Raw genomic sequence first — 17,569 nt, 5'->3', positions numbered from 1 at the left:
GGAAGGCCTGCACCGGTCTTCAGAGACCTACATTGGCTCCCAGTACGTTTCTGAGCACAATTCAAAGTGTTGGTGCTGACCTTTAAAGCCCTAAACGGCCTCTGCCCAGTATACCTGAAGGAGCGTCTCCACCCCCATTGTTCCCACTGAGGTCCAGCGCCAAGGGCCTTCTGGCGGTTCCTTCACTGCGAGAAGCCAAGTTACAGAGAACCAGGCAGAGGGCCTTCTTGGTAGTGGCGCCCGCCCTGTGGAACGCCCTCCCACCAGATGTCAAAGAGAACAACAACTTCCAGACTTTTAGACGACATCTGAAGGCAGCCCTGTTTAGGGAAGCTTTTAATGTTTGAGGCATTACTGTATTTTAATATTGTGTTGGAAGCTGCCCAGAGTGGCTGGGGAAACCCAGCCAGATGGGCAGGGTATAAATAAAAAATTATTATTATTATTATTATTACTACTACTACTACTACTTTGGCTAACCCTGCTGTAAAGTATTTAGCCTACTCATACCTCTTCCCTGATTGAATGCTAGAAAAATATTTAATGAAAGCTGAGATTTCCAGGATCCCAACTTTCTGTCCTTGATGTCCCATTTGGCATTTGCACCCCGAGGCCATAGCACAGGGGTCAGCAAACTTTTTCAGCAGGGGGCTGGTCCACTGTCCCTTGTGGGGGGCCGGACTATATTTGGGCGGGGGGAAATGAATGAATTCCTGTGCCCCACAAATAACCCAGAGATGCATTTTAAACAAAAGCACACGTTCTACTCATGTCAAAACACCAGGCAGGCCCCACAAATAACCCAGAGATGCATTTTAAATAAACGGACACGTTCTACGCTGATTCCCGGACCGTCCGCAGGCCGGATTTAGAAGGCGATTGGGCCGGATCCAGCTCCCGGGCCTAGTTTACCTACCCATGCCATAGCAGAATGGAATACATGCAGCCTGGTTCGTGGCCCACCTGGTCTGGCTGGCCTCAATTATTGGCTATGTGTGAGTGCAAGCCCCATTTTGAAATAGCCTTAGAAATTGCTCCCTAAGCTGTGCGTTATATGAAATAGTTTCTCTCATCCTGTACTTGGCTGGAGCTGGACCAGCCAGCATGTGGCAGGTCAAGGTTAAGGTGTGTTGGCTGTGTGGTCAGGAGGAGACTCGCAGCAGGGATAGGTGGGGATGTTGGAAGCCAGTAATAACACCCGGTGGCAATGGCCATGTTGTATGTGTGTAGGAAGAGAAGGAGCAGCAAGGGGTAATGAAGGCTTTGATGGAGATTCAGCGGAAGAGCCAGGTGGGGATCCAGAAATGAAATAGCAGGGAGTGCATTGACATGCATTAGTAGAGTCCAGGACTGAAATGGCAGGAGGAGTGGGGTGGAGGGAGGTCATGAACAGCATGCGCTAGCAGAGCCATTTGAGGTCCTTTATAAGAGAACAGCAGGACAGTTACCAGGCACATCCAAAATGTATTATTAGAGCTTCATGGGAGCCAAGGACTGGCATTTTTCTGTGGGCTTTTGGATCAGGTCTATGCTGCACAGCCAGAGGTTGTGTGCAAGAGAATTGGCTCCGGGATCAGCCTGCCATACATACTGTGCATGACTCAAGTGCAAAGTTAATGCAACATATGGAAATAATACCTAGTGTTCCAGCAACTGTTTTCCACCCACTTCCTCATAGTTCTACCCAATTCCGGGGCATCTTGGCTGGCATTTATTTAAAGAGGAGCCATGTTTTCCATGGAAGTCCCAGCACTCTTGTGCCCCCTGGCTCTGCTCCTATGTGAGTCAAGTAGCGGTTAAGAAACAGCTCTTCCTAACCTGCCTTGGAATTCTGTGTTGCCAGGGGCATCTTAAGCATATCCGGCGCCATGGTGCAGAGCTCCCTCTGGCGCCCACCCACCCTCCCGTTTCCCAGAGTTTTTTTAGGGAGGATGGCACTGCCGGCAGGGCTGGAGGAGGCGGGCAGTGGTTGGAGGGCAGCTCCTCTGGCGGGGAAGAGGCGGAGGCTGGACCCAGCACCTCCCGGCTCAGCTGGACGCTTCGTGCCACGGTGGCCACGGCAGATGGAGGCTCCGGGTGTGGCGCTGCTTCGGTGCGGCATGGCGGAGGCGGGCGAGGGTGGCGAGCTGATGCCGGGAGGTGCCGCATCCAGCCTCCGGCTCTTCCATGGCGCCCTCCAGAACTTGGTGCCCTGTGCCACCAGCTCTATGGGTAAGACGGCCCTGTGCGCAGCAGCTCCCCTCCCCTTCCCCACCCCAAATTCCAGGACTGTACCAGGCTCTCCTCAACTGCAGCCCTCCCCCCTCTGACTCACTCTGAATATGGCTAAATCAGTGCCATCCTCAGGACAAAGGGAGATCCTGGGGATGGGGTGGGGGGGTGGGGGAAATCAGCTCCTGCCTTCAGGCAAGGCAAGGCAAGGAATTGCATAATGGATTTCTCTGTTACCTACAGGGAAAGGTTTTGTGCGCACTCATTCACAACAAGGCTGCTGCACAGATCAATGTAGGCTTGTATGCACCCCAAGTCCGCCCTTATAGTAATAGTCTGCCAACCGAAAAGCAAGCCTTGGAAGGTGTGCTGCTCTTGCTATATTTGCATTCGAATGGCAAGCCACATGCTGTGATTGACATGTCTTGTTTCTCGCACTTTGAGCGGTTTATTACGGAAGGTGGTGATGGAGATCCTGTTTGCAGGTTTTGCATTTACTCTTCTGGCAGAGCTCTGCTTGCTACCCCCCCCCCCCCCCCGTGATGCTTCTTGCTCTGTGGGGGGCCTGCTTCAACCAAGGAGCCCATAAAGGTTAGTGGGCTGTTTGAAAGCCAGACTACAGCATGTGAATCAATTAGAGCTGATTGTAATACTTCTTTGCTGAAGCAACATGGCTGAGTAAAACTAAAGAATATTCCACTGGGGAGCAGGAGTCAATTTTCGTTAAAGCGCCTTGATTCCCCCCCCCCCGCCCTTTCCTGTGAATAAAATGGAATGGGAAAAACATCATTTTACAATAACATTTGCCCAGTGATGTGCATGTAGCTGGGTCAGAGTTTAATAGAATTGTTTATTTATTTCTATCCTTCACCTTCAACAGGGTGGCTAGCAGAGTAACAAGAAAGAAAACAGAACAATAAATAAATATTAATAATAATACAAATTAATGCACTAACAGCAGATTGAAAACAATGAACTAAAAAAGCAACAGTCAGTTAAAACAGATGGTGTTCATAAAAATCCGAGGGCCTCAGCAAACTTACTGAATGAGTTCTGAGTGAGCAATGAATTAATGTATAGTATTTGGAACTGTTTTACAACTTTGGCATGCATTTCTTTAATAGTAGCAGGAATTACTGGCAGTGGAAGAGCACTTGGGTCTTGCACTGATAAAAAGTAGGAAACAAAAATAATGAACAAAGAGAATGAATTACAGTACATAATCATAGAGCAACACATATGATGGATCGCAATGAATTTAATAACCAAACAAATGAAGTTGCAATAGCAGAATTAAATTTACCAACTACATTTTTTAAAATAAAATTGCTCATCACTACCAGGTCTTGATTTAGTGTCTTCCTTAGCTCCCAGTTTGAAACGTTAAAAAAATCCAAAAACAGAATGGACATTCTGAATTTTAAAAATAACATGTAACGAATCAGAACAGATTTTTAAAAACTAGTTAATTTTTATGAAATACTCAAAAACATGATGGTTTATACCTGCAGGAAGGCTCTGATAAACATTTTCTCATTAATATCTCCTGACACATTATGTTGTACTTTCTCAATTGACCGAAATTTTCTGTATCATTCGTTCCCTATTTGGACAGAAATCTTCCATGACAGAGATTACAGTTCTGCACTCGAGCAAATGTGGCTTGATGAAACCGCTAATCTGATCAAAAGTGAAGGTGAGGCAGCTGTTGGGGATGGGGGAACCAAGCCACTCTTTTCTCCTGAGAGCAGCAAAGAACTGTCAGGCCTTCCTTCTTAACCTGTCAGCTGACTAAACTGGCTCCTAACAGCATCAAACTGTTTGGACCAGGGACAGAGAGCCAGTGGGCCTCTCGTTGGGTGTGGTTGGACTCTGACTCCCATCAGCCCCACTCAACAAAGTCAACGGTCATGGATGATGGGGACAGTAGTCCGACAACATTGTTCTCCATCCCTGGTCTAGAGTTGGAGACCTTTTTCTGATGTACAGCTTGCTAGCCACTGATTCCGGACTGAGAAACCTCTCAAGGCAGCTGCTCCATGCTGCCCCCGCCCCCCACCGGCTTTTGTGCCAATGCCTGCAGCAGCTTTTGTTTTAATATGCAGGGATTTGCTCAATCTCGTTCTTCCTTTCCATTTATCCCGTGTTCTTAAGAAATTGTGTTGCTGTTTTTCTCCTGCTACTTTTCCCCAAAGCAAGCCTGCATACCAATTAAACCAGAATGGAGTGGCAGCTATGCTGCTGCTATTCTGGTACAACCTCCATGACGTCCTAGACACATATCCAGCCCAGAAAAGGATAAGGTAGGATAGGATAAGGTGAAATCGTGAAATCAGTAGAATGGAAATAAACCTCATAATGGGAAATTAAAAGAAACTTTATTGGATGTTAATGACAATATGAATTAAAATGTAAAATACAATCAAGGTAACTAATTGTATCTGTAAATGAATATAGACAAACAATAAGACATGTATAGGGACTTGGGTAGTGCTGTGGGTTAAACCACAGAGCTTAGGACTTGCTGATCAGAAGGTCGGCAGTTCGAATCCCCGTGACGGGGTGAGCTCCCTTTGCTTGGTCCCTGCTCCTGCCAACCTAGCAGTTCGAAAGCACATCAAAGTGCAAGTAGATAAATAGGCACCACTCCAGCGGGAAGGTAAACAGTGTTTCCGTGCGCTGCTGTGGTTCGCCAGAAGCGGCTTAGTCATGCTGGCCACATGACCCGGAAGCTGTACGCCAGCTCTCTCGGCCAATAAAGCGAGATGAGCACCGCAACCCCAGAGTCGTTCACAACTGGACCTAATGGTCAGGGGTCCCTTTACCTTTACCTTTAAGGCATGTATATACAGAAATATTTATTTGTATATAGACACTGTACAGATAAAGTTGAAAGAAGAACAACAATATACAAAATCGATAAAGACAATGTGAGAATCTTAGAGACGACATAAAAAAGCCAGAAGAAGGAAGGTGGGAAGTCAACTTGGAGTAAATGTAAATGTAATGTGTATATGTATAGTATGTAATAATAAAATCAATAAAGATTATCTTCAAAAAAAAAAAGGAGGGTGGCGGTGGCAAAGCACACCCTGCAAAGAAAACACGCCACATGGTAACACCACCAGGGCCCACTGGTCACGGGCTCTGTGTGCCACTTGTACGCCAGGGTAGGAGAATGCCAAGGCAGCATGTCTCCAGGGCAACTTCTGCCCCTGTCCCACGTACAGCTATCACTGCAGCGCCTCTCCCCAGTGGGGAAATAAATACAGGAAAAAATCAACAATTTGGCAAACACAGAATCAATTCAATATTGCCCCCTCCCCAAATGAATAAATGTAGGCTTAAGAACAGAAAGCAAAACAGGTGTTAACCAACAATAAAGTTTGTGGTGCTGGCCTTGCCGCACTCCAAGGAGTCTGGCTTAAATGCAGTTCAGAGGGGAGGACTCAAAGATGACATACAGCTGGCTCCCATATCCCTACTCCCGAGGAGACTGACAGCAGCAAAAAGCAAATGTCAGGGAGGGTAATGATGGCAAGTCTCTTCCCCAGCCTCCTGGAAGTACCAGCTGCTGGTGCAGGTCTTCTTGCAAGCAAAGAAACAACAGATGTGACAAAGTTATAGCCCTTTTTTGAAGGGCATCAGGGGTGGAGTAGGTACATCTTGAGATTGCTAGCCTGTCACCTGAGTAGAGAGTTCCGTTCAGATTTTAAGCTGCTAAAGCAAGGGACTATTCCCACCCCCAATCTAACTCTGCCTATGCACTGCATATTGATGGTCCATATAAATAAATGAATAGTAGCAGTGATGGTGGTAAAGGTCCCAGAATTCGTTCTATTCTTGCTCCTGTTTTTTCTGGAGTGGGTGGGAAAACAAAACGTTTGTACTTTGAGGAAAGAACAGAATCACACACAGACTCGGAACTAAAGACTCCTGTGAGCAGATTTTCAAATGCTTCTCATCTACAACCGGGATGAGATTTATACGCGAAGCAAAGTTGCTATCACACCAACCTCCTTGAAATAATCTACACATCTATTTTAGTTCTGAAATAGAAGTTGAATTCTGCAGGGGGCAGGGAAATGCTGCCCCAGACTGGGAGTGAGAGATGCTCCTTCAGCTGTTTGTTTATATTGTGTTTGTTTGCTTTGTCTGTCTGGGATTTATTTATTTTATTTGTCTAGCTGGTTTGGCAACTGGCGCTGTGATCCTGACAAATTATTCCCGTTGCTGTCAATCAGCATTTCATTTCCTCAGCAACTGAGGCCTTAGAACAAAAGAAATAAGCCCTTCGCTTTTGCAGGGCGCGTGATGCGCAGAATTGGGGTTGACAGTATTTTATTTTTAAAAAGGCTGGTGCTCTGGGAGGTGGGGGCATGGCAGGTGCCCTCTTGCAGAACAAGTGGGGCATAACTAAGTGACAGATGGCTGGCAGGTAGAGAGGACTCTGCCCCAGAAGAGGAAGAGAAGCCGCTTGTGATGGATACATGCTGGATAAATTTGGGGGTTGTTTGAGAAATGCAGTGGTTCTGTTGCTGTGTCAGGATAAGCAAGGCTTGAGACTACCAAGTGGCTGGGGGCATCTCAGCCCACATACATGCAATGGATTGGTACCGACCAAATCATACTCAGGGTAGACCCAACAGAATTAATGGACCCAAGCTAGTCATGCCATTGAGTGTCAATGGGTCCGTCCTGAGTTATAATATAGGCTTATCCCAGGGGTTGGCAAAGTTATTGTGGCTTGGGCCAGTTCACGGTCCTGCAGACACCGCGGTGGGCTGGAGTGCATGCGCACGCATGCTTAAACGCTATTTCCAGCACAGAGGAGGTGTGCACAGCTTCCCATTGGCTGCAGGAGCTTCTTGCAGCCAATGGGAAGCCAGCCAGTGTTGCGGAAGGCGGTCCCCCCTCTGCTCCACACTGGTTTAGTGTGGCGCACTGGAGCCAACTGAGCAGGCAGCGGGGGTCCATGGGCCAGTTAAACGACCCCCATGAGCCACTTGTGGCCCATGGGCCTTAGGTTGCCGACCCTTGGCTTATGCTATAGGCCTATTAGAAGTGGAGCTGCTAATTTTCAAGCAGCCACTGCAGTTGTGACCTGTTTGAAGAAGCTGCTGTAGCTGTGCCTTTAAGAACAGCTGGTGTGATGGCAATCAGAGGTTTGTGCATGCTGAATGGGGAGTGGGACTGTGCCTCCTGGCTTCTGCCTAATAATCCAACAGCCAGCCCCCAGGTGCTCTGTACTATGCCATCAGAAAAGGCTGCCTTTACCTACCTGCTTAGTCCGATATGTGCATAGATCAGGAGGTGGGGCCACTGGGGGTGCTGATGGATGTTGGTGGCAGGACCGCCCCTTCCATGCATTCCTTGAATCCGTGTGTGAGGGAACATCTTGAAAGTCCTAAAGGCCATCTCTCATGCTTTGAAAAACTTCACCTGCCTATTTCTGAGCGCCAGGTTGCTCTTAAAAGGCAAGAGGCCAGGCCAGGCCACACACCTGGTCAGTTGTCAGCCTAAATTGTACAGATGACTGAGTTAAATGTATGGGAAGTGTAATGATGCTTCGAGCTATGCTGTGCAAGTGCTTAGTGCTTGCTATGACCTGAGGGAGCATTGCCTCAGGTGTCTAGCCTGGGATATTTATATTTATATGGAGATGATGCAGATGAGTAGCAGAGAACTTGGTTTGCATGTGGGAGCTCCTGGGTTCATTCTCTGGTAGTTCTAGTTAAAGAGTCTCAGGCACCAGGCTGGGACGATTGTTGCTGAAATCCCTGGAGACCTGCAGTCTCTAGGAGGGGCTGGCCATACAGGACTCAATGGTCCCATTGTCTTGGAGAAAGTTGGAACAGGTGAGGCTGGATGGACCAGGGGGCTGGCTCAGTATAAGACAACTTCATACATTCACTGCAGCTCTCTTTCAGCTGTAGCACCTGAACCCTCTTAGGGGAAAAAGCATAGGAACATTGGCACTTTGCTTCTACCCTATCTTTTTACCCCAGATGGTCCCGCATGAACAACAAACTCACGAAGCACTTGCAGTATGGAGACCACAAGGGCAAGTAAGCACTCCACTTGGGATCTATGTGCTTTAGTCAGTCAAGCCTGGTGCCCCCGGGAACTTCAAAGGCCCCTAATGGATCTGACCCAGCAGTGCTGCCACTTGCTGCCCCTCGATGGCTGTTTCAGCAGTGGGCATGCGCCAGTCCTGCTTTTGAATGGGAGTGAAGGTTGGCTCCCATCTGCCCTCCTCAGGTGGCAGAGTTCCTCAGGTGGTAGTTGGACCCCGTGTTGTTTACTCTGTTTTTATTCTGCTTTTAAGAGAATGACTGTCTCCCAAAGTGGCTTACCTCAATAAAAAGGGGATTGACCCTACCGAAAGACAAGCTGCAAGCGTTCAGCTTGGTGGGTCACGAGGTTGTGCAGCTGTGCCCTAGGCATTGCTCAGCACCTTGTTTGGATAAGTCATGACCCATCTTCTTTTCCTTGTGCCTTCTCAGTGCAGGAAATCCTGAAGGAGCGCCGAGAGGGAAGGAGTGGTGAGAGAATGAAGAAGCCAACCGAGCAGGAGAAGCATGAGGTGGCAGCGCAGCGCTCAGTTTAACGGGCTCTGGCTGATGGTCCCATGGGTGTCCTCAGTATTGGTCCTGACTCTGGGGTGCTGGGGGCTGGCTGCAGCTGTTGCTACACCACACGAACAGCATGCCTCCACACCCTCCTCCAGCCAAGTGCCACTGGACTGGCTGCTCACTGATCGAGGACCATTTCACCGCGCCCCAGAGTATGTTGACTTCATGGAGCGCTTTCGGCAAGGTTTCGCCACCAGGTACAGGATCTACAGGTAAGCCAAAGAGACGGGCCAGGATTCAAACCTGGGCTCATGGTTTGTCCCACTTCAAACAAACCATTAACTTGGCTTGCTGGGATGGGACAAACCATAAGCCCAGGTTCACACATCAATGCTAAACTAATCCACGTCTTGCTTCGTTCTGGGCAGAACCATATCAGCAGGAGGTAGAGAGAGCAGCAAAGTGTCTGCAGTTTGCTCTCCAGGCCCCAACACACTTCCTTGCTTGTGGCACTGCTATGTGCAAATTAGGCCATTCACTACAATAGCCCCCTTTTCCTTCCTAAGGGGAAAAATTGCATTGTGAGTAACTTGGCACAAATGATTCACCGAATGCCAATGTGGAGGGGCAATATGGTGTCTTGTAAACAAGGCATGGAAGTCATAGGGATAGGAAGGTTGCTTAGTCCCATGCCAGACCTTTGGCCAGCCAGCTCAGCATTGTCTACACTGACCAGTCACTTGTCACCACACATCTCACCTTATGGACTGAAAGGGCTTACCGTAGATTCCGGCATATAAGACAACTTTTTAACCCTGGAAAAGAGTTAAAAAGTCAGGGGTCGTCTTATATGCCGGGTATGGGTGGTGCGGAGCAGAGCCCCCCCCCCCCCCGCTGCGGCGGCGGCTCCGAAGCAGCCGCAGGGGCGGCGGGCTCCGCTCCGTGCTGGGCGGCTTTCTCCTGGCGCGGAGCTGCCCAGCGTATTATGCGACTGGGCTTATAAGACGAACCCCCAAATTGCAGCTGCCAATTTGGGGGGTCGTCTAATAAGCCCAGTCGCCTAATACGCCGGAATCTACGGTATATAGAAATGGATTGAGTCCCTGTATTTCTAGACAGACTTCATCCCAAGAGGATTTCAGGGCAGCAGACAGCAAACCAGTACAATATTTCTTCACGTTTAGATTAAACAGACACAATCTCAGTTCGCCCCTAAACAAACTCCTAACAAATCAAGGTAAAAGGGGTTTTTTGGAGGGGGGCAATGAAAAGCTGGTAATGAGGGGAACAATCTGACGGGAGTTCACAATTGGGACACAGTGACAGAAGAAGAAGACACAGCCTTGGGTCCCCACAGAACATACCATTGATGCAGGCAGGACTTGAAGGAGGCCTCTGGTTCACTTAAGTTAAGAGGAGCTGAAGGAGGAGATTTTGCCCTGTGCTACTTTGTGGGAGGGAAGTGTGTCCTTTGGATATTCTGCCAGGTACCAAAATGTGTGAAGCTGGCCCTGATGGAGATCAGACGCTAGTCCCCCTGTGAACTACAACAGAGGGACAATCAAGTTCTCAACTTCTACTCCTTTCCCATCATTTAGGCTTATGTCCTCCCCCTGTCCTCACATCTATGGGTTGGTTACTTCACTACATTTAGGGATGATGGAGAAATATGTTCACATTTTAATGCAAATCTGCTTAACTTGCATATCCCAAACCAATCACAAACTGAAATGCAGCAATCCTTGAAAAGCCACACTTCTCTGAATTGTGTGATGAGGTTCTCCAATCCTGTACATATTTGGGAAGAGTACGTACAATAGTGCATGGTAGGGGAAAACATACAAAAATGCATTATAGTAGGAAAAAAATGTTTTTAAAAATGTGTGCATTAGACAAAATGTGTACAATGGGCAAATCTATCCATTCCTAACTACACTGCGGTTTAGTGGAGATTTTTGCTGGAAGGGAGAAGTCAGCAGCAATAGCCCAGAGGCAAAACCTGTCCTGGATAGCATGATATTATGTTGCTAGGCAGCCCCAGCAGCAATATGCCCCTTTCTTTGGATCCAGGAAAAAGGTTGGCTCCGACCAAACCGAACCATTATGGCAACTCAGCCACAGAACTGAAGGCCAGCAGAAGTTAACCTTTTAATTGTTCCATCTCAGTAGGGTTTCAGATGCTTATCGTTCATATTGATAAACGGGCACTTCCTTAAATCTGGACTGGGTTTGCATTTTGCTTCTGACTTTTGGCCATGAACCTATATAGAGGAGGTGTTTCTCAAACCTTTTGAACTCAGGGTCCTCTTCTAAACTTACTCTACTCACACCCTCTCTCAGCAGCAGATTCTCTATAGATGAGCTTGCAAAGATGGTTGCCTCCAATGCTCATACACCTGCTGCTGTGAAATTGAGATACTCAGCTCAGCACTAGCCTTAGGAGAGGAACGGAATACAATCTTGTTGGCCCGTCTTAAAACCATACATAGGGAACCACCTTAACAAAGCTGTAGCTTTTCCCTCAGATAATGGGGCAATGGAGATGTTGTCACTTCTATAAATCCATTCTGTATCTGTATGGATCCCCTTATTGTCTTTGCTGGTGGGAAAGAAGCGTACTACCAGCTTCAGGATCTTATCCCTTCCAGGAGTATTGTGTGCACACAATATTCTACAGCAGCTTTCCCCATCCCTGCTATCTAGGGATGATGGGAGTTGTAGTTCAGCAACATCGGAGGAACCAAGTTTGAGAAAGTCTGCTCTACAGCGTGGTTGGGGAAATTCAGGCCTGGGGGGCTAAATCTGACCCTCGAGGCATCTGAATGTGGCCTGAATAAATCTCCCCAGGCTGCACACCCTCATTCTTCCAGTTTTGCACTCTGAATGCCTCAGCCTGGTCATAATGTGAACTCTGATTGTGCCCTTTGCTTGCCTAGAGGGAGGATGGAGAGGGGTGTGAGACTGTACGGTGGTCAAGTTGACATCCATTGCCCTGCCTGCTTTTGTCCCTGACAGCATGTGGCCCTTGGAAAGCTGCCCAGAAGGCACTGTGGCCCTTGGGAAAGGGCTCCATACCCCTGCTCTAGAGACGATATCCCGCTAGGGAGGTTCATCTGACAGTATGAGAACCACTGCCACTGGGGAAAGGAGGGGTGATCTTTGAAGCCCTGTGAGAACAAAACGAAACAAAATGCATGGGTTGGGGGAGGCTTAAAGTGTAACCCATGAAATGCCCCCATTTGGAATGCTGTTTATCAGACTCAGAACTGGCATAAAGCGCTGCTGGGCAACAGCTTGATTGTCAACATTTCAGAGATTGGCTTGAATAGACTTCATGGTGATGTCACTAGGAAAGATTGTCATAAATATTTCAGTGGCTGTTCTCAGAGAAAATGAGCAAAGCCGGTTGTACGAGGCAGGATCAGTGGTTCAGTTGGTTTGTTTTTGTTTGTTTTAATAAAACAACAACAACAATGGGTTATGGTAGTTTGCTTGCTTTACTCACTTGACTTTCTCATTTTGGCAAGCTGCAACGGAACTATCCAGGCATCAAAATTAGATTGGAAAAGCAATCATTTTAGATTGACAATTCCGTTGGTGACAGGGGAGCTGTCAGCTGTGCTCCCTCCTAGGAGGGATTTAAAAATTCACTTTTATTCTCGTGCCTGTCACCTCTCTGTGCTCTTAATTGTGGTGGCTGTTTTCAGTGCAAGCTACTTCCGTCAGGACCCTAAAATACAATGACAACGGAAAAGCTTGCGCCAAAGTACTATTAGTAACAGCAGTAACAGAAATGTAATGATAAATAAAACATAAAATAAGGATCTTTTTGTGGACACTTCCATTTGAACAAACTGATTTAAGGTTCTTACAAAGCAGTATTGAACAGGCACTCACAGCCTGAACTGCAGGAGGAGAGAGACTGGCTGGACCAAATATAACAGAGGCGCAAGATAGCAGCAACGCAGTTGGCCTGGCTGCACATGAGATTTAAAAAGGTAAAGGGACCCCTGACCATTAGGTCCAGTCATGGATGACTCTGGGGTTGCGGCACTCATCTCGCTTTAGTGGCCGAGGGAGCCAGCGTACAGCTTCCGGGTCATGTGGCCAGCATGACCAAGCCGCTTCTGGCGAACCAGAGCAGCGCACGGAAACACCGTTTACCTTCCTGCCGGAGTGGTGCCTATTTAGCTATTTGCGCTTTGACGTGCTTTCGAACTGCTAGGTTGGCAGGAGCAGTGACCGAGCAACAGGAGCTCACCCCGTCACGGGGATTCGAACCATTGACCTTCTGATCAGCAAGTCCTAGGCTCTGTGGTTTAACCCACAGCGCCACCCGCGTCCCTATGCACATGAGATTTACCATATCAAAATTAGCCCTATATAAACCTAACTCTGACTTTTGAGAATATTGCCGGTATTATATCATCATCAGTGCTGGTTGATCCCTCTTCGCCATTGAGTCATTTATTAAGCAGGTGACATCATTACCATGTTTTCAACGCCTGCTTAAAAAAAATTGTTTAGGCAAGTCTACCCCGATATGTAATTTTATTATCTATATTCATTTGAAAAAGTGTTGGTTTTATCTATATTTTGATAATTTGATTATGTCTCCTTGTTTATAAAGTTTTATTTCATTGGTATTTTCTGATGAGGTTTTTTGGGGGGGTTATTTTTTGTTAGAGGGTTGTTGTTTTTAATTAAGTGGTATATAATTATTGCTCAATAAATACATTTAACAACACACATTAACTTATTAAATACAGTGGTAGCTTCTTCCAGGGGTGGGGGGTGGTACACCATTTTGTGGTCCACCTCAGGTGCCAAAATGTCTTGGGCCTGATTCTGCCTGATTCCACCAGGGGCTGTTGGGCCACTGAAACACTAGCTTGGTGTGCCAGATCCCTAGGGTTTGCCCTTGATAGCATAAGCTACTCAAGTGATGCTCCAAATTTTTAAAAATGATACACACTGGTGGGCACCTGAGTTGTTGAAGGAATGCACCCTGTTGGTGTATTTGCAGAACATACAATGTCCGCAGTGATGGACTGGAGCTCCAAACTGGGTAAACAGTTGAAATGAGGGTTGAATATGTTTGCCAGCATGAATCGACCAGCCTTGAGTGTCCCTTGTCCTTTGCTCTGCAGTTATAGGTTTCCTTTCACAGCTTGGTACGTCTTGTTGCAAATGCCAATAGTTAGGCATACGGCATTGCAAACATTTATTTGCGTAACCGAAAGGCAAAGTGCAAGTGTTTCTATTCAGAACATTCAGAACTTTCTGAAGAAGAGTATTTCTTTCTAACCTCCTGAACTTCAAATTTGGCTGATGTGATATTCTTAGGATAGCCACAATTCAAAATAGGATTTTTGGAATAGTCTCTGAATTGAAGTGCCTAAGCCAGGGGTGCCCAAACTTTTCTCAAAGAGGGCAAGATTTGATGAAGTGAACATGTGTGAGGGCTGACCAAAGTTGTTGAGCTTTTACATATACTGCCACGGGGGCTGGATTAAATCAACCAGTGGGCCAGATTACGCCCCCAAAACGGACTTTGGACATGCCTGACCCAAGCCAAATAAATTGTCCAGAGGTTAACTGTGGCTGATGTGACTAGAAGATCTTAAATAGGAATTCATTTCTCTTGGAAGCACCTGCCTCCCTTGATCACTAGATCATCCACAAAAGCTCAGTCTGCCATCATCCTACAGAGGCTCAGATTGGAAGGTCACACTTCCTTTGAGTTGACCTGTTCAAAAAGATTCCTTGTTCCTCCACTAGATGATAACCACACAATTGATACAGTACCACCTCCCAATATAGTGCATCTCTTGATGCTCCAAGAGAAAAGGTCTCAATGGTTAATTTTTCAACTCTTGTAGAACTGCTTTCTGTAAGGAAGCCAGGACTGCTAATAAAATAAAGATTTACAGGGAGATAAATTAAATGTGCAGTTAAGATACTGCTTTGGGCATCTGGAGGAAATGGCCACTGTGATTATTATTTTTGTGCCAGACTCTGGCACTGTTCTGTTTAGGGAAAGGAGACAGGGCTGTGGATGAAACTGGGAGGCACTGAAGCTGTTCCAGTTTAGATGGTTTTCCCAGATCAGAAGCTTCCATTTTGAATTTGCTTCCATGGGAAGATAATTCCAGGGTATTTATTTATTTAGTTACAAACTTGCAACACTATTTAAAATCACAGCAGGATTAACATTTATAATGAAATAGACATTCCATAACTACTTCAGTATTAAAACTCAGATATACATTAACCCCTAAAAGCCATCAAAGGGGAGGGGAGTCCCAAGGTCCTCTTAAACATTGGCAGGGATGAGGCCTGCCAAATCTCAGAAGGAACTACTTCCAAAACTGTGGAGCCACTGCTGAGATGACTATATTATGAGTACACATCAACCTGACTGTCTTTACCAGTGGGCACATAAACAAGCCCTCCAATGCCAAACTCAAGGAACAGACTCATGGTGGGTTGGTGGGTTTGGGTCAGGTGGCTGGTCTCCTACCATTCAGGGCTTTAAAGGTTATAACCAGCAATGGCAATGGCAGCCAATTCAGTTGGTACCATTTTAGGTGTAATATATTCCAGTAGCTCAGTGCCAACCAGCAGCTGAAATCTGTACCAGCTGACAGTCTCCAAAGGCCCCACCACTTAGAACAGGCTTCCTCAAACTCGGCCCTCCAGATGTTTTTGGCCTACGATTCCCATGATCCCTAGCTAGCAGGACCAGTGGTCAGGGATGATGGGAACTGTAGTCTCAAAACATCTGGAGGGCCGAGTTTGATGAAGCCTGACCTAGAAAGCATAGCACTTCAGAAAAATCACAAGCTATAACTAAGATTAGTTCTTGGTATATTTCTCGTAGTTTGTCTCGGGGACAGAAACCGTAAGCCTGGGTTAGACAAACAAGAAAAGGATAATTCTGGTTTGGTAATTACTGTTGATCAGGATTCAGAAATGTTTAACACTCAACCTTTTCAAATTGCACAAGCTTCGTTCTCTATAAATGTCTTTCCATGTTATGTCAAAAGCTCAAGGCAAATTGCCCTGTATCTATGTTTCATCCTCACAGCAGACCTGTGAGGCTGTCAGTGCCTTGCGGCAAGAGCCCAGTTTGGTGCTTTAAAAATACCCTGCTTCTAAATATTGCAATTTCATGTATGGGAAGCTTCAGATTTGGAGAAATATTGGTTACCATTTTAGCTTTAGTTACAGGGCCGTTTTCTTGGAACAGGAGTTAAAAGTTAAATGGAAATAAAGAAGTCAGTGGAGGGCATTAGCCACAGCAGTGATGCAAAGACAAGCATAAGCCTGTCTACTTAATAATAACAGTATTTATATTTCACCTTAGAGCGCACAAAGCATTTCAAGTATCTTGTTGTAATCCCTACCATAACCTTGTAAGGTAAAGGTAAAGGTAAAGGTAAAGGTAAAGGTAAAGGTAAAGGTATCCCTGACCGTTAGGTCCATTCGCAGATGACTCTGGGGTTGTGCGCTCATCTCTCTCTATAGGCCGAGGGAGCTGGCCTTTGTCTGCAGACAGCTTCCAGGTCATGTGGCCAGCATGACTAAGCGGCTTCTGGCGAAACCAGAGCAGTGCACGGAAACACTGTTTACCTTCCGCTGGAGCGGTACCTATTTATCTACTAGCACTTTGACTTGCTTTCGAACTGCTAAGGTTGGCAGGAGCTGGGACCGAGCAACGGGAGCTCACTCCATCGCGGGAATTTGAACCTCCGACCTTCTGATCGGCAAGCACAAGAGGCTCAGTGCTTTAGACCACAGCGCCACCTGCATAGAATCATATTATTAACCCCATATTGCAGTTGGATAAGCTGAGGGGGTGGCTTGCCTAAGGAACCTTGTGAGTTCCTGGCAAGGCAAGATGGAAACCGCAGGCATCCTGATTCATTGCTATTGTTGCTCAGCTAGTACACTACATCAGCTCTCAAGCACTATTAATCAGGAGGAACCTGATATTTTTGTATTTCTGTAAACATCTGTGTCTGAGCCAAGCAGCAATGCCCTGTTAACCAGGTGAGGCATGGAATCCGTTCCTTGTTCTGTGACTGTCTTGCAGCTAGGAGCGAGACAGCAGCCAAGATGGGTGGCATTTGGGGACTTGTCCCAGAAGTTCCCTGCTCTCCTCTGGGAGGAAGCAAGTGCCAAGATCAATCCCCACAAGCCGAAGAGAGAAGGGAACCTGCTGTTTTCTGGCATCCAATACAAGCATCAGTAGTGGCTGGGGATTGTCTCAGTGCATTACCTCATTGAGGGGAAGCAGACTGAATGGTCCTGAGGTGGTGGTTGGGGCGCGGTGTGCCACACCGGTCTGCTTTTCTCTGCACTGATGATAATAATAAAAATAATTGCACCGGCAGTCAGAAGAACTAGAAGTCCCTGGACAGCGTGTAAAATGGCAGAATCATTGATTCTCTGTCCAGATCATTTTAGTGAGTGATTCCTGACGTGGTGGGGCAGAGCCAGAGAGCCAACCTCCTGCCATCTGCGTTGCTTTTGCTCACTTTGATGGGGCTGGGGTGGAGCAGGGCAGCAAGGAGATTGGGGCTGGGGGGGGAGGCACACACACTGGTGGAAGCACCAGTTTGGTTCTGCTGGTGCATCTGTGCAGCCTTAGCTGTGTTTCTGCTCTGCTCTGCTCCACTCCAGCCCTATCTAGGTAAGGTGAAATATCTCCAAAGTTGGGAGGGTGGTTTCATGGCTCTGGTCAACCTTCCCAGATGCTACTGATTTTAGTTGAAAGG

At 47.0% G+C, this 17,569-nt stretch overlaps 1 protein-coding gene across 2 annotated transcripts in view; it reads left to right on the top strand.

Annotated features, from left to right (window-relative positions):
- The window catches only part of BRINP2 (BMP/retinoic acid inducible neural specific 2), an 84,825-nt gene that overhangs the window by 36,623 nt on the left and 30,633 nt on the right, over positions 1-17,569 (top strand). For both annotated transcript variants that reach the window (XM_081012129.1, XM_081012130.1), the window contains exon 2: positions 8,718-9,058. In XM_081012129.1, the coding sequence (XP_080868255.1) occupies positions 8,793-9,058 (266 nt within the window). In that variant the 5' untranslated portion in view covers positions 8,718-8,792. The remainder of the gene's footprint in view (positions 1-8,717; positions 9,059-17,569) is intronic.

This window comes from Podarcis pityusensis, assembly GCF_964106645.2.
Source record: "Podarcis pityusensis genome assembly, chromosome: 6".
In the NCBI taxonomy this organism is placed as follows: domain Eukaryota; kingdom Metazoa; phylum Chordata; class Lepidosauria; order Squamata; family Lacertidae; genus Podarcis; species Podarcis pityusensis.
Note: the sequence above shows the minus strand (reverse complement) of the source record. Positions and strands in the feature narration are given on the sequence as shown.